The sequence below is a fragment of the Lithobates pipiens genome, unplaced genomic scaffold (genome assembly GCF_037356315.1).
Source record: "Lithobates pipiens isolate NorthernLeopardFrog02 unplaced genomic scaffold, aLitPip1_a1.2 Scaffold_23, whole genome shotgun sequence".
In the NCBI taxonomy this organism is placed as follows: Eukaryota; Metazoa; Chordata; class Amphibia; order Anura; family Ranidae; genus Lithobates; species Lithobates pipiens.
In genome coordinates, this window is record NW_027507785.1 from 208403988 (window position 1) to 208422226 (window position 18239).

The 18239-nt window shown below is 47.1% G+C and overlaps 1 protein-coding gene across 1 annotated transcript in view; it reads right to left on the bottom strand.

Annotated features, from left to right (window-relative positions):
- The window catches only part of LOC143928126 (pancreatic alpha-amylase-like), a 241401-nt gene extending 226301 nt beyond the window's left edge, over positions 1–15100 (bottom strand). Inside the window, exon 1 of the mRNA XM_077452788.1 lies at positions 14898–15100. Coding sequence (XP_077308914.1) covers positions 14898–15080 — 183 coding nt within the window. The 5' untranslated portion in view covers positions 15081–15100. The remainder of the gene's footprint in view (positions 1–14897) is intronic.
- Positions 15101–18239: the final 3139 nt, after the last annotated feature.

Sequence of the window (18239 nt, forward strand, 5' to 3'; positions counted from 1 at the left end):
CTGGGTGGGCACAGGAAGGGGCCCTCCTGTGAAATATTATATCAAGAATTGTAATTACATGTCCCTGTTAAACAGGGGCAGAAAAATTGGGCCTTAGGCACTGGTGCCATCACACTGCAACCTCTGCCATATACTCTAGTTTTATTGCAGGAATTAGCCCTGCTGCAAAGCATTGCATCAAAAATTGTACTTAAACGCCCCTGTTAATCAGGGGCAGAAAAATTGGGCCTTAGGCACTGGTGCTGGTGCCACCACACTCCAACCTCTGCCATATACTCTAGTTTTATTGCAGGAATTAGCCCTGCTGCAAAGCATTGCATCAAAAATTGTACTTAAACGCCCCTGTTAAACAGGGGCAGAAAAATTGGGCCTTAGGCACTGGTGCTGGTGCCACCACACTCCAACCTCTGCCATATACTCTAGTTTTATTGCAGGAATTAGCCCTGCTGCAAAGCATTGCATCAAAAATTGTAATTAAACGCCCCTGTTAAACAGGGGCAGAAAAATTGGGCCTTAGGCATCACCCAGAACCAAAAATGTTCTTCCAACATATCAGCGGAGGAGGAAGAGGATAGACAATCAACATAACAGGACAGTCACTCAGCATCAGCATAGGCAGTCTTGAAGGGATGTGGTATTTCAAAAAAAATTATTCGGTTACATCAGCTTCAGGTGCTTGGTAGCTGTGGGTGATCCAAGACTGATTCATCTTGATGAAGGTCAGTCGATCAACTGATTCGGTGGACAGGCGCACCCTGTGATCGGTAACAAAGCCACCAGCAGCACCGAAGGTGCGTTCCGAAAGAACGCTGGATGCAGGACAGGCCAGTAGCTCAATTGCATACTGTGCAAGCTCTGGCCAGTGATCCATCCTCAAGACCCAGTAAGCCAGAGGATTTTCGGTGGGAAAGGTGTCCAAGTCTGACCTTGCCCCTAGGTATTCCTGCACCATGTAAATTAGACGCTGGCGATGGGTGCTGGAACCAATCATACCTTGGGGCTGCGGACTAAAAAATTGTCTGAAAGCATCAGTCAGACGGCCACCTTCTCCACCGCTCCTTCTGACTGATGCCTCAGCAACACGTTGTCCAGGACCAGGAGTTTGTGACCTCCCAGTCTCTGGGAACGCGTTGCACAGAGCTTTCTGCAAGGCCTCCCGGAGATGTCTCATCCTCTGCTCCCTCTGCGATGGCAAGATAAGGTCGGCAACCTTACCCTTGTACCGTGGATCAAGGAGAGTGGCCAGCCAGTAATGGTCCCTCTCCTTGATCCGAAGAATACGAGGATCCTTCCGCAGGCTTTGCAGGATCAGGGAGGCCATGCAGCGTAGGTTAGCTGAGGCATTCGGTCCGGAGTCCTCTGGGTCACTAAGGACAACATGATCCGCAGCTACCTCCTCCCAGCCACGTACAAGTCCACGTGTTTCTTGGGACTGTAAATCATCCCTATAAGACTGCTGCTGCTGATGCTGATGCTGAGTGCCAGCCTCCACCTCCATGCTGACACAATCATCCTCCTCCGCCTCTTCCTCCTCCTCCTCACCCTCTTCCTGTGTGATGGGTGGCACAGCAGGAACACTGTCTGGATAAAGGGGGCCTTGAGAGGCAAGGAAGTCCTCCTCTTCCTGCCTCTGTTCTGCCTCAAGTGCCCTGTCCATTATTCCACGCAGCGTATGCTCCAAGAGGTGGACAAGAGGTACAGTGTCACTGATGCATGCACTGTCACTGCTCACCATCCTTGTGGCCTCCTCAAACGGTGACAGGACAGTGCATGCATCCCTGATCATGCCCCACTGGCGTGGTGAGAAAAAAACCAAGCTCCCCTGACCCTGTCCTGGTGCCGTAGTCGCACAGGTACTCATTGATGGCCCTCTGCTGCGTGTGCAGCCGCTGCAGCATGGCCAATGTTGAGTTCCATCTGGTGGGCATGTCACATATAAGGCGGTTCTTGGGTAGGTTCAACTCCTTTTGGAGCTCAGCCAGCCGAGCACAGGCATTAAATGATCGGCGGAAATGCACACAGACTTTCCTGGCCTGCTTCAGGACATCATGTAAGCCGGGGTACCTGCCCAAGAACCGCTGCACCACCAGGTTAAGGACGTGAGCTACACAGGGCACATGGGTCAGTTGTCCCTGTCGGAGGGCGGAGAGGAGGTTGGTGCCATTGTCGCAAACCACCATTCCTGGCTTAAGCTGGCATGGCGTCAACCACCTCTCGGCCTGCCCCTGCAGAGCTGACAAAACATCCGCCCCAGTGTGGCTCCTGTCCCCCAAACAAACCAGCGCAAGCACGGCATGGCATCGTTTTGCCTGCGTACTTGCGTAGCCCCTGGAACGCCTACGGAGCACCGCTGGTTCTGAGGACAGAGCACTGGAAGAGGCCATGGAGGAAGAAGAAGAGGAGGGGGTGGAGGAGAGAGGTGTGTCACAACCAATAGTAGCATTTTGGAGGCGTGGTGGCGGAACAACCTCCAACACTACTGCACCTTGTCCTGCATCCTTCCCAGCAGCCAGAAGAGTGACCCAATGGGCCGTGAAAGACAGGTAACGTCCCTGTCCATGCCTGCTGGACCATGAGTCAGCCGTAATATGCACCTTACCGCTGACCGCCCTGTCCAGCGAGGCAAGGACATTGCCTTCCACATGCCGGTAGAGAGCCGGAATCGCCTTCCGTGAGAAAAAGTGGCGTTTGGGGACCTGCCACTGAGGAACCGCACATTGTACAAACTCACGGAAGGGGGCCGAGTCTACCAACTGAAAAGGCAGCAGTTGAAGTGCTAGCAATTTAGCCAAGCTAGCATTCAACCGCTGGGCATGTGGATGGCTGGGAGTAAATTTCTTCCGCCGGTCCAACAGCTGGGGCAGGGACATTTGCCTGCTATAATCGGATGTGGATGTACCACTAGCAGAGTTCCCGGAAGCACTTGGCTGTGACACACCTAATTCTACACCTTCATTCCTCTCAGAGCAGGTTTCAGAGAGGACTGAAGGTCTAGTGGGGTTGGAGATGCCAGCTGATGAGGAGCAAGGAGAGGTCCGCTTTGTTCTTTGGGGTGGGTCTTTGAGGTACGCTTGCCAACGAGCTGCATGGCAGGTCAACATATGTCTGGTCAAGCATGTGGTGCCCAAGCGGCTGATGTTTTGGCCACGTGAGATACGCTTGAGACATATGTTGCAAATAGCAGGGGTGCGATCTGATGCACTCGTCTCAAAAAAGGCCCACACCAAAGAACTTTTAGAATAACGCGCAGAGGAAGCGCTCTGCGCAGGCGGAGCTCTGCAGTGCGATTCAGTCGGTGTGCTGCCCCTAAGCTGGCCCCCGGAGGGCATCCTGCCTCGTTGGACATGTGCCTCCTCCTCCTCCTCCCTCCTTCCAGGCACCCACGTGGAGTCAGTGCCCTCATCATCCCCTCCCTCTTCATCGCTGTAGCAAACCTGGCAGTATGCTGCAGCTTGTGGAACATGACTGCCAGATTGCTGTGCTTCTTGAGCATCCTCTCTCTCTGCGCTCACGCTACTGCCTTCCTCTAGCTGAGTGTCATCATCAGAGCCCACCAAACACTGGGCATCCTCCTGGAGCATGTACCCAACACTGTGCTCAAAGAGTTCAGGAGACTCCTCAGGAGGACGTGGTGGGTCTAGGGAAGGAGTCACTGATGATGACATTGAGAGGAGGGAAGACGATGCGTTGGCAGCTGCTTTGCTACTACCCTGAGACTGGGTGAGAGAGGATGAGGAGGATGAAGAGGGCTTGGTCATCCACTCTACCAAGTCGTTGGCATGTTGCGGTTCAACATGTCCAGCTGCAGAAAAGAAGGACAAGCATGTCCCATGGCCACGTGCTGATGACAATGCACCGCGTCCACGACCAGCACTGTTGTCTCTAGACACAGAGCCTGCTTGCCCTCTTTTATCGGCTCGCGCCTGTCTGCCTCTCCTTGCTGGCCTTCCAGACATGGTAATGGCCTGAAGGGAGTTGGGTAAAACAGTAGTTGGGTAGTTTATATTGTGCTGGAGGCACACAACACCCACTAACTCCTGCAGATGCCTTTTTTATAGAACAGCAGAGTTAAAGGGGTATATACAGATGTATACTGTGCTGTGCTGGAAGCACACACAACTTCCAATAACTCCTGCAGATGACAATTGGTCCCAAATAGAGAACAGCTATGTAGGTGGATTATAGCGGTATGTACTGGGTACAGAGCACGCAGACAGCACGCACTATCTCCTGGCACTACTGACTGCAAGCTCTATTATTAAAGATGGACCACTAGCTATATAGGTAAGGTGAATATCACGGTGTATACTGCGGTCAGGGCACGCAGACAATAACCAGAAAACAGCAGAGTTAAAGGGGTATATACAGATGTATACTGTGCTGTGCTGTGCTGTGCTGGAAGCACACACAACTTCCAATAACTCCTGCAGATGACAATTGGGCCCAAATAGAGAACAGCTATGTAGGTGGATTATAGCGGTATGTACTGGGTACAGAGCACGCAGACAGCACGCACTATCTCCTGGCACTACTGACTGCAAGCTCTATTATTAAAGATGGACCACTAGCTATATAGGTGAGGTGAATATCACGGTGTATACTGTGGTCAGGGCACGCAGACAATAACCAGAAAACAGCAGAGTTAAAGGGGTATATACAGATGTATACTGTGCTGTGCTGTGCTGGAAGCACACACAACTTCCAATAACTCCTGCAGATGACAATTGGGCCCAAATAGAGAACAGCTATGTAGGTGGATTATAGCGGTATGTACTGGGTACAGAGCACGCAGACAGCACGCACTATCTCCTGGCACTACTGACTGCAAGCTCTATTATTAAAGATGGACCACTAGCTATATAGGTGAGGTGAATATCGCGGTGTATACTGCGGTCAGGGCACGCAGACAATAACCAGAAAACAGCAGAGTTAAAGGGGTATATACAGATGTATACTGTGCTGTGCTGTGCTGGAAGCACACACAACTTCCAATAACTCCTGCAGATGGCAATTGGGCTCAAATAGAGAACAGCTATGTAGGTGGATATAGTGGTATGTACTGGGTACAGAGCACGCAGACAGCACGCACTATCTCCTAACACTACTGACTGCAAGCTCTATTATTACAGCTAGATCACTAGCTATATAGGTGAGGTGAATATAGTGGTGTATACTGCGGTCAGGGCACAGACAGTAACCACTACACAAGAGCAAGATAGGAAATCAGCCAAAAACGATTGGTGTGTAACTGTGTTGAAGGTACACAGAACACCCACTGCTTCAGATGCTAACACACTACACGAGGCCGCCTCAAAGGCGGCCTTATATAGTGTGGGGCGTGCACTACACAGCCTGAGCTATGATTGGCCACAGGCAGGATGCCTGTGGCCAACCATGGCTCTCCTCGCTGCTGGCGCTGCGATTGGCCAAGCATGCGGGGTCACAGTGCATGCTTGGCCAATCATGAGCCAGCAATGCACTGCGCCATCGCAGTGCATTGTGGGCCACACGAATTTTGCCGCGAACGGCCCAAACGTTCGGAATTCGGCGAACGCCCGAACGGCCAATGTTCGAGTCGAACGTACGTTCGACTCGAACACGAAGCTCATCCCTACTCCCTGCTGATTGGGAGCTGGAGCCTTTTTTCAGCAGGTGGCAAATCGAACCACTGTAGAGAGACCACTGCTTTCAGGAGCAGGGCATTCTATTTGGGTTGTGGCTGCTTTCTAAAGAAACAGAACTTTGTAAACCTTTTGTATTGATGAACCTGGAATGTATTTAGTTGATTTAATAATTTTGCTGCCAGACACTGTCTCCCATTTTTGTGCATTGGGGGCCAGGCAACTTTTGAAATACTGTACTTGCACGATACAGTCTTAAAAGTTTCAAAAATACAAATCGCCCCCCCCCCCCCCCCCCCCCAACCCCCAAACTTTTTTTTTTTTTGCAAACATGTTAAACTGCACATTTTAGGCCTGAACATTACCTAAAACCTCACGTGTTTTTTGAAGATAGAGACCCAATGATAAATAAAAATGAATATGCTACTGTTTATCAAGGTTATAGATAATGAATATGTCAAGCCCCAAAATTGCAAAATTGCAGGTGCCAGTCAGATGAAAAAAACTAAAATACTCAATATGGTCCATAGACAACACTTTAAAAGCCTTTACAGATCATTATTACTCCCACACACCAAAGATATGCTGGTAGTTTAATTAGACCCTGTTGAAAATAAATTGGCCATTGTACTGTATATATTGGCCAATGTGTAGGTTGTATGTGTATGTATTTGTAAGCACGTCGGGACACCATGAGGTAAAGGACTGCGATATACCGCAGATGGACACCGGCGGCAAAAACCGCCCTAAGGTGATTCAGTTCGCATAGGTAGCGCTATACAAGTCACTCATTCATTCATCCATTCATTCATTATTTTAGAGTGAACAGTGAATGATGGCCCTAGAATTATTTATCTCATTCTGATGTGTCTGGTAATAACAAATTTGTGCAGCACACTTTTTGGTTTCCTATACATGGGCACTAACATGCTCATTTGTTCTCGTACAGTATGTGTGTATTTGTGAGGCTGGAGGGGATATTTACATTTTTTGAGGTCTTTTTTAAATTTATTTCACCATACTACAATATATTTAACTTTAATGCTATCACAATAGCAGAGTGCAGATAACAGTTTTTTTTAGGATGATATATTGGACCACTAAAGCTGTTCAACCACAAACTGTGTTTGATCGGATTTTACCCCAGCAAAGTGGCTGGGGTTTGACAGCTCTAACCCCCAAAGTGTCACAGCAGGCCGCTTCTTGGTTTAGACCACCCAGGGGAGAAACACAGATAGATGTTCACTAAACTCTTAACATTTCTCCATCCTGACACTTGCCATAGAGGTCCCAGGTAGTGATGGACGAACTTCCAACGGGACGTTTCGCGAACGCGGCCAAAAGTTCGCAAACCGCAAAGTTTGCGGCGGACCCCATTGACTTTAATGGCAGGCGAACCTTAAAAACCTCCAGGTCATATTTTCAGCCACAAAATACTTACTAGCTGTGCAGACATAGTCCCACAACATGGACACTGACATAACAGAAGTATTAAGTGAATCTGGGATCGACAATGACAAGCATTCTTTTTTTATCTGTGAAATTTTGACATTTCAGGAGCGCATGAAGGCCCTGGAGGAGAGGCAAGGTCAGGCCAGGCTATGAAGGGGGTGAAGGAGATGATCAGTGCCACAGTCATGCCAGCGCAGTCCTGTGCCAGTGTCCCAGTGTGCCAACCTTTGCTTGAGCCCCTCCCTCTGCCCGGCCCTTACCCCCACCTATGCAGGGCTCCACTGCGGTGGTCCGGAGGTGCTAGTCCAGTGCTGATCCTCAGCCATGGTGCTGGCCCTGCCTGCTGATTGGCTTCTCCGCTGCTATCTCCCTCACTGTCTGAAACCAGCACCACGACAGAGAGCACTGACACCAGCACCGTGATAGAGAGCACTGACACCAGCACCGTGATAGAGAGCACTTAAACCAGCACCGAGATAGAGAGCACTGACACCAGCACCGAGATAGAGAGCACTGACACCACATCAGCACCGTGATAGAGAGCACTGACACCAGCAACAAGATAGAGAGCACTGACACCAGCACTGAGCTAGAGAGAGAGCACTGATACCAGCAGCGAGATAGAGAGCACCGTCACCAGCACCGTGATAGAGAGCACCGTCACCAGCACCGTGATAGAGAGCACTGAGACCACACCAGCACCGAGATAGAGAGAGAGCACTGACACCAGCAGCGAGATAGAGAGCACTGACACCAGCACTGAGATAGAGAGAGAGCACTGACACCACACCAGCACCGTGATAGAGAGCACTGACACCAGCACCGTGATAGAGAGCACTGAGACCACACCAGCACCGAGATAGAGAGCACTGAGACCACACCAGCACCGAGATAGAGAGCACTGACACCACACCAGCACCGAGATAGAGAGAGAGCACTGACACCAGCACTGAGATAGAGAGCGCTGATGGCAGCACTGATACCAGCAACTCGCTGCGGAACCAAAAAATATGACACCGCTCAACCTCTTCAAACAGGAGGGTACGGGGATATAGTACTGTGTGCTTTTTTTGTACAAAGAAGTGAGCCAAAGGTAGAAAAAAGGTCTGTGTGCTCGATTAAATAAATTGTTTATAGAGTTATGCATATACATGGTCTACTGGTCACATGTGTTGAATTCCCCTGAGATCCATGCCTCATTCATTTTTATAAATGTCAGGTAGTCAACACTGTCGTGAGCTAGGCGAGTGTGCTTATCGGTCACGATCCCCCCTGCTGTGCTGAACATCCTTTCGGACAGGACACTGGACGAGGGGCAAGCCAACAGTTCCATTGTAAATTGAGCAAGCTCTGGCCAGAGGTCAAACCTGCCCATCCAGTAGTCCAGGGGTTCATCACTCCTTAGAGCGTCCACATCGGCCGTTAACCCGATGTAGTCGGACACCTGTCGGTCTAGGTGTTCCCTGACGCTGGATCCGGATGAGGCCTGTCGATGGGTCGGCTGAAAGAATGACCTCATATCAGAAGTCACCAACACATCTTCAAACCTCCCTCTTCTTGCAGGCGCTGTTGGATTGGTATCCGCAACTCTTTCTCTGGGAGTGGGAATTCCTCCTCTGCCAGCGCACGCAAAAGTAGAATGCAGCATTTTTCAAAGCAAGGCCTGGAAGTGCTCCATTCTGACAGCCCTCTGTGACGGTGGTAACATTTCTGCCATTTTGTGTTTGTACCGGGAGTCTAAGTACATTGCCACCCAGTACTGGTCCTTGACCTGTATGCTTTTTATACGGGGGTCCCTGTTAAAACACTGGAGCATGAAGGCCCCCATTTGCACTAAACTGGAAGCGGTGTGGTGGCCTGGCTCCTGCTCATCATCCAGGATAATTTCGTCCCCCTCGTTCTCCCAGAAAGGTTTAAAGCATGCTCTTCTTGCTCCTCCTCATCCGCCCGGCACCATCCTCCTCTGACTCCCCTTCAGACTCCTGTTGTTGACTTGTCTCAGATAGAGTAGCCCCCCCTGGGAATTCATCCAGCATTGCGACTTCCTCATCTTCCTGCTCCTGCTCCTCCATGGCTTAATCAATGACACGACGCAATGCAGGCTCCATAAAGAAGGCATAAGGTACGATGTCACTGATGGCACCATGGCTGCGACTGACCAATTTGGTGATCTCATAAAATGGCCGCAGAAGTCTGCATGCGTCGTTCATTAGCAGCCACTGGCGCGGTGAAAAAAAAACAAGCTCCTCAGAACCTGTTCTGCCGCAGAGTTCGTACAGGTAGTCGTTAACTGGACGTTTCTGCTGGAGCAGCCTATCAAGCATATAGAAGGTTGAGTTCCATCGCAAATAAGACGTCTGACCGGCAGATTGTGTCTCCGCCAGAATGTCAGCAAGGCGAGCCATGGCCGTGTAAGATCTTCTGAAATGGGCCGAAATTTTCCTTGCCTGCCACAAGATGTCCTGGACCCCAGGGTATTTGACAACGAATCGCTGCACGGCCAAGTTTAAGACGCGTGCCATGCATGGCACGTGTGTAATTTTGCCCTGTTTCAATGCACCGTTGTCACACACCACTTTACCAACTGTCAAATTGAGCGGTGTTAGCCACTGATCTGCCTGTGAACGCAAAGCTGAAAGGAGTGCAGGGTCAGTGTGGCTCTTGGCTTCCAGGCACAACAGACGCAGCACAGCATGGCAACGTCTCACCTGGCATGTCGAATAGGTTCTGGGGAGCTTGGGCAGCCCAGGGGAAGAGACGCTAGCAGCAGAAAAGGAGGAGTCAGCCGAGGAGGAGAGGGAGGAGGATGGAGTAGGAGGAGGAGAAGAAGAGGCAGGCCTGCATGCAATCCGTGGCGGTAAAACCAAATCTACACGGGTGCCACGGGTTACATGCTTGACGGCCATCAGTAGATTCACCCAGTGGGCAGTAAAAGTTATATACCTTCCTTGCCTGTGTTTGCTAGACCACGTGTCTGTGGTCAGATGTATCTTGGCACCGACACTGTGTGCCAGAGATACATTCACTTGCCACTGAACATTGCCATATAGCTCTGGGATGCCCTTCTGTGAGAAATACTTCCTTCCTGGGACCTTCCATTGTGGTGTTCCAATGGCTACAAATTTTCGAAAGGCCTCCGAGTCCACCAGTTTATATGGCAGTAGTTGGCGGGCTATCAGTTCTGACAAGCCAGCCATCAACCATTGGGCAAGAGGGTTATCCGGCGTCATCATTTTTTTACGCTCGAACATTTGGCCCATGGAAGCCTGCCTTTTTCCAGAAAAACGTGAGGATGGCGTGATGGAAGGTGGAGTGGAGGATAATTGTGAGGAGAGAGGAGAAGGAGAAGTAGAAGACGAGGCTGGACGGTGAGAGCCTGGAGTGTGGCTTTGTGGGTTCCGTTGCTCCCACTGGGCTCGGTGATGGCAGCTCATGTGCCTTCTTAAGGCGGTCATCCCTAGGTGAGTGTTGGGCTTACCGCGACTTATGCGTTGACTGCAAAGATTGCAGATGGCAACACTATTGTCAGAAGCGGACACGTTAAAAAAAACCCACACTGCGGAGCCATGTGCCGGCATCCTGGCAGCGCCAGATGTGACCATACATGGTTGATTACACAGACATTAGCAGTCTGCTTTGTCCCTCCTGTGCAATCTAAGTTCCGCCTGCTTCTCCTCCCTATCTGCTAGTCCATATCTCCCTCTGAACTCCCCTCCTCTTCCTCTCTTGTGGGCACCCACGTGGCATCACTAGACATGTAATCATCGACGTCACCTTCCCCACCGCTATAATTAGAGATCTCGGATTAGGCAGCAACACCGAGGACCAACCTCCTCCTTGGGCTGATCTGGGTACTGTCGTTAGACTGCTGAGTGGCGGTTGTTGCTACCTTCTCTTCCTGATCCAATGCCAAGAGTGGCTGCGCATCGGCAATGTCTTGTGATGGATCGGAAAATTATTCCTGTGACTCAAGCGGAGGGTAAATGGTTATGGTGGTGGTGTTGGTGGTAGTGTCTTTGGGGGTGCACACAGCAGAGAGTGAAGAAGAGGGTGCAGATCGAGAGGATGAGGAGGGTGCAGAAGAGTAAGGCTGAGTGAGCCACTCAACCAAGTCTGGTGCGTCCTTTGACGTAATCACACGCACCTTCTGCAATTTGCCACTTTGGCTCAAGTCTGTTGCTCCTGCCCTACCCCTACCATCCCTGCGGAAGGGCCTGCCTCTTCCTTTGCCTGTCATTTTTTTAAATGACCTTGTGACAAAAGTCTCTAGAGAAGTGCAGTATGTATGTGGAAGAAGGTATATAACACCCCGCTTCAATCTGTCATTTTTGGGAGCCACTGGTCTATCACACCAATTATAATACTTTTTTTTTATTGCGTTTGTCACTCTTTGTGGTTTCGCTGCAGAACTGATCAGCAGTCACAATGCTGCACAGTGGAAATGCACTATACTATGCTTTCTATATGTGCAAGTATTTTATACGTGTATTACACCCCTATATACTGCACAACAAATAATACACCTATACCAGTCCTTAAAAGGACCTTTGTGGACCCAATAGTAGCTAGCTAGTAGCTAGTGATTTGCAGACTGTCCCTGCCCAAAAAACCAAACTGCCCTCTCTACACTGAGAAACGACAGCTGCAGAATCGGTCAGCAGCACAGCAGTGCAGTGCACTATAATATGCTTTCTATATTTGAAAGAAAGTATGTTATACGAGTACAACCATATATACTGTACACCTATACCAGTCCTTAAAAGGACCTTTGTGGCCCTAGTAGCTAGTGATTTGCAGACTGTCCCTGCTCCAAACACCAAACTGTTCCTTAGTCCCTACACTGATAAAAGACAGCTGCAGAATCGGGCAGCAATCAGCTCAGCAGTCAAGTATAATATGCTTTCTATATTTGAAAGAAATTATATTATACGTGTACAACCCTATATACTGTACACCTATAGCAGTCCTTAAAAGGACCTTTGTGGACCTAGTAGCTAGTGATTTTCAGACTGTCCCTGCTCCAAGCACCAAACTGTCCCTCAGTCCCTACACTGATAAAAGACAGCTGCAGAATCGGGCAGCAATCAGCTCAGCAGCACAGCAGTCAAGTATAATATGCTTTCTATATTTGAAAGAAAGTATGTTATACGTGTACAACCCTATATACTGTACACCTATACCAGTCCTTAAAAGAACCTTTGTGGACCTAGTAGCTAGTGATTTTCAGACTGTCCCTGCTCCAAACACCAAACTGTTCCTCAGTCCCTACACTGATAAAAGACAGCTGCAGAATCAGGCAGCAATCAGCTCAGCAGTCAAGTATAATATGCTTTCTATATTTGAAAGAAATTATATCATACGTGTACAACCCTATATACTGTACACCTATAGCAGTCCTTAAAAGGACCTTTGTGGACCTAATAGTAATAGCTAGTAATTAAACTGACTGTCCCTGCTCCACACAGCGTCCTGTCCCTACACTGACAAAAGACAGCTGCAGAATCGGTCAGCAGTGTACTCAGCAATCAGCAGCACAGCAGTCAGCAGCAGTGCACCAGAATATACTTTGTATCTTTGAAAGAAAGTATATTCTAAGTGTATTACAACCCTATATACTGTACACCTATACCAGTCCTTAAAAGGACCTTTGTGGACCTAATAGTAATAGCTAGTGATTAAACTAACTGTCCCTGCTCCCCACAGCGCCCTGTCCCTACACTGACAAAAGACAGAATGTAAAATGGCCGCCAGATCAGGTCTATTTATAAGGTAGGGGGTATGTCCAATTGTCCATGTGCTGAAATGTCTCAATTGGCTGTCCTGTACCCCATGATGGATGTGTCATGGGTCAAAGTACTTCACAATGTAAACAAATATGGCCGCCGCGAACAGCGCCAGAAGTCCGCTGGTTTGGAGAATTGCGAACGAGCAAAATTTGCCGCGATCCGACCGCCGGGAGAAACCGCAAGGCCATCTCTAGTCCCAGGCACTCAGGAGAGACAACCCCAGGATACATGGTGGGGAATGTCAGATGGATAGGGATGGGAAGGGGCACAGTTGTAGAACTGATTAGGTGGCTTTATAGCCACCTAAATCACTTCTACTACAAAGCCAAAAGTTCACTGTAAAAAAGTAAACAAACCCCGGCTGCCAGGAGTTTGTGTCGGTGCTGCCGCTGCCATAACCCTTAGATTGATGGCAGGAAAAGAGTTAAAAGATGGGGCTGTTGATTTTTGTATATCATGTGATGTTTGTGTAATTGTTATTAGTACACAAACAAAACCTCCAAAGTGAGTGCTAAATATAGAAGATAAACCTTTACTGTTTGTGCTAGGAGTGGGGGTTTGGGAGTAGGGGGGTTTGGGCTGGGAGGTGTTGTGCTAGCAAGGGAAATTTGGATGGGGTTTGTAATAGGAGAAGGAATTGGGGGGAGGGGGAATTTTGTGCTAGGAAGGGGGATTGGAGTTTATGCTAGGAGTGGGGATTTGGCAACAAGAGGGTTTGAAGGGGGGGGGGGTGCTAGGAGGTAGGATTTAGGACCAGGGGAGTTTGTGCTGGGTGGGGGGTCTTAGGAGGGGGTATTTGGAGGGGGTTTGTAAAAGGAGAAGGGATTTGGGGGGATTTGTGCAAGGAGAGGGAATTTGAGTCGGATTTGCGCTTGGAGTGTGGATTTGGGGGGGGGAGGGAGTGTGCTTGAGAGCAGCTTCTGGTTTGAAGGAGCCCTCAAACTGGTATGCCCCGGAATTGGGCACAGTTCAAAAGGGTGCCTTGACTGACAAAGGATTGAAAAACAATGGTATAGAGCAGTGATGGCAAACCTCGGCACCCCAGATGTTTTGGAACTACATTTTCCATGATGCCCTGGCACTCTGCATTGTAGTGCAGCATCATGGGAAATGTAGTTCCAAAACATCTGGAGTGCCAAGGTTCACCATCACTGGTATAGAGGATAGAGTAAGGGAGGGTTATAACCCCTTTCAGTTTATATTTTGTTGCCATCTATGTCCGATTGGGGAGATGTCTCTTAAACGCTTTGAGCTCCCTATAACCTACATTCTGTGAGTTGTGGTAAGCTGTTAAAAAAGCATATGTCCAGTTTTTATTGGTGTGATCCAATGTAATATAAATGTGATGCCTTTAAGTGTAACTAAGCTCTAAGGCACTTAGGCACAATTACCAATGCAGCGTGAAGAGGCTGCGCATTTTTGGTACCCGGAATGTCCTGGAGCTGCATTCAGCCACCCATAGACATGAATGGGTGAAATTGGCTGTACATAGCTATGCCCCAGTATTAGCACATGCACACGGACATATGGGTGGGTTCACTAAAGGCAAACAGACTCTGCATTTTCCAAGTGCATTTGTATACCTTTTCGTTGATGACTTGAAATGTGGTAAAGCTTCACTTTATAAAAAAATATCCAATCAGGTGCGAGAAAAGTAAAAAAAATCTGCATTTTTGTTTTCACAGGTTGGAAATTAGCAAAGCTTTACCACATTTACTAAGCTCTGGGGAAATTGAGTGCAATACACTTGTAAAGTGCACAGTCTACTTGTCCTTACTAAATCCACTCCATAATGCCCCAACATCCGTGCATGTGTGCTACTTTGCGCAAATAGCCATACATAGCTATATACAGCCACCTTCAACCATTCATGCCTATGGGCAGTGGTACACAGCTCCAGGACATTGCAGACAAAAATACACAGCCTATTTATACTGCACGAGCAAACGTGCTCAAGGGCATGAAACCCTGAATACAAATGCAAGAATGTGCTGCAAAAAACATGCAATACGAGTTCAGATAATCAGTCATGCATTACCTGAATACCCCCGAATCCATTAGGTCCTAGGTATCGCTCACATTCCAGAGCAATGTCTTCCCATCTCCACTCAAACAAGTGGACAATACTTGTTCTGCCACACTTCACATTAGGATTAAACTGAGCAGCACAGATTTCAGCTAGCACTCCAACCAACACAACACTCAGCCACAGCCTCATCATACAATGATCTATTACTTCATATCCCCATGTACTATCCTAATTATTTACAAAGCTCTGAAGGAGGCGTGAAAGGTGAACTCCCAATATGTAACCCTTGTCCGTCCCTGGGAATGGCACCATGCCAAGTGAGCTTCCACGTAATCTGTGCCACAACCTGCTTCAATACTGGTGCTATAAAACAGATTCACCTTAGTTCCTACAGCAGATTCAGGTTCTTACTATGCACATGAAATTCAGCTGAACTAATGGAAATGTTGCTGTGCCTATACAAGGTACTAAGGAAAATAATGTGTATACCGTAGCTATATATAACTATAACTATATAACTATGGCTCCCAATTGTCCCTGATTTGAGATACTGTCCTTGATTTGGAATAAAGTTCCTCTGTCCCTCTTTCCTCCTCATTTGTCCCTCATTTTGGTCTGATTTATATAGTTGTAAATAAAATGCACTTTTTATCTTTCAAAAAGTGTTTCCCAGTGCTAAACCTTTCATCCAACTTCTAAATTGCTGCATTTGCAAATTCCAAAAGCCAATATAAAGGAATAGCAGTGGTAAAAAAAAAAAAACAGTTGTGGATTTAACTAATCGTTTTTTTTGTAGAATTCACCTTTAATGGGGAGTGACAGGGGGTGTGGCCTATGTCTACATACTTTTTCTATTAGAGTGTTCCCATCTGAAAAACTAGGGAGGTATAGTTCAACTGTTAGCAGTTTTGTATTACTTTATTATAGGGCACTAGCAAACTGTTCCTTTGTTGTTTAGCTAATTAAAAATTATGTGGTTTAACCACTTGCGTACTGGGCCCTTTTAACCTCTTCCTGCCCAGGCTAATTTTACATTTTTAGCAATGTCACACTTTGAATGACAATTGCAACACTGTACTCATGTGACTTTTTTATAGCGTTGCACCAATACCACTTAAGACCAAGTACAAGTACCAATACTTTTTTTGAAGTACTCACCAATACCGATTAACCACATGTTGACCAGTCACCGCAGTTGTACTGCGGCAGAATGGCACGGCTGGGCGAAACAACGTTATGTCACCCTGTGGCCACTAGGGGGCCCCCGCTCACCCCGCGAGCGGATGCAAGTGCCCGGTGGTCTTGATCACTGCCGGGCTCCCGCGATTGCCGCTGAGACATGGAGAACCCAGAACTGTGTGTTTAAACAGTTTCCGGTTCTCTGAGGGGAGAAGGGACAGATCGTCTGTTCATATAGAGTATGAACAGCAATCTGTTATCTTCCCTGCACAGTCCCCATCTCCTTTCAGTTAGAACACAACCTAGCACACACTTAACCCCTTCACTGCCCCGTAGTGTTAAACCCTTCACTGCCAGTGCCATTTTTACAGTAATCAATGCATTTTTAATGGCACTGATCAATGTATTAATTCCAGTAGTCCCAAAAATGTGTCAAAATTGTCCGACGTGTCCGCCATAATGTCGCAGTGAGGATAAAAATCGCACATCGCCGCCATTACTAGTAAAAAGAAAAATTATAATACAAAAGCTATAAATCTATCCCCTAATTTGTAGACGCTATAACTGTTGTGCAAAAAAATCAATATATGCTTATTGCAATTTTTAACCAAAAATATGTAGAAGAATACATATCGGTATAAACTGAGGAAAAAAAAAATTATTTTTATATATTTTTGGGGGCTATTTATTATAGCAAAAATTAAAAAATAATGCGTTTTTTTTCAAAATTGCCACTCTTTTTTGGTTTATAAAGCAAAAAATAAAAACCGCAGAGGTGATCAAATACCACCAAAAGAAATCTCTATTTGTGGGAAAAAAAGGACGTCAATTTTGTTTGGGTTCAATGTTGAACGACCGCACATTTGCCAGTTAAAGTGACGCAGTGCCGAATCGCAAGAAGTGCTCTGGCCAGGAAGTGGGTAGAAACTTCCGGGGCTGAAGCGGTTAACAACACTTTTTTTTAATGTCGTCATGTGACAGCGGCACTAATGTGCAGCACTGATGGGCACTGAGGATGCATGGACTGTGCCAATAGTTTTTTTATTTTTGTTTCTTTATATTTAACAATTTATATAATTTTTATTATTTTTTACAATTTACATATATATATATATATATATATATATATATATATATATATATATATATATATATGTATATATATATATATATATATATATATATTGGAATGTTCGGGGGGGGGGGAACCAGCAAGATCGCAGGACACAGGCTTTTCACACAAGGGGTTTATTAAACTTAAACAGCTTTACAGCAGCCAAAAACAAAAGAAAAAGGTTTTTAGTCTCACCGACTTGCAAAGTCCAGAATAGCTGCCTCAATCAAACAGTACTTGATTTTTTTATGGCAGGTAGCTTTCCCTGCCAGGAGGCTTCCAGGCAGGACACTGCTGTCCACTTGTGTTGCTGCAACACAAACACAAACACCATCCACCATGTCCTCTACACTCCTCCACCCCCATCTACCACTTCCTGTCTTGTTTTTAAACACACTTCCTCTGACAGGTGAGTTAACCACTTTTGTTCCATTAAAGGGACCAAAGTCCAAACAGAGGGGAAACATAGCGTCCTTCCAGGACCCAGCCACGGCGTCCTGTACAATATATATATATATATATATATATATATATATATATATATATATATACAGGCATACCCTACTTTTAAGTACACAATGGGGTTTATTTACTAAAGCTGGAAAGTGCAAAATCCGGCTCACTTCTGCATAGAAACCAATCAGCTTCTAACCCCAGCTTGTTCAATTAAGCTTTAGTAATAAAAAACCTGGAAGCTCATTGGTTTCTATGCAGAAGTGAGCCTGATTTCACACTTTCTAGCTTTAGTAAATAAACCCCATTGTGTACTTAAAAGTGGGGTATATATATATATATATATATATATATATATATATATATATATATATACAGAAAATATATCTATATACAATTATTTTATATATATTTTTTAGCAGCCCTGTTAATGGTGGAAGGGGGGGGGGGCGCTTTAGTGAGATATTAGGGGTCAGAGGACAGAGATTCCCCAGTCCCTTTCTCAGCAGTAAGGATGAGCTTGCTGTTCACCCGTTCGATAAAGCCAGAACTCTGTGGGCCGTTCGCACCAAATTCGTGTGGTGCGAACGGCCCACATTGCACTG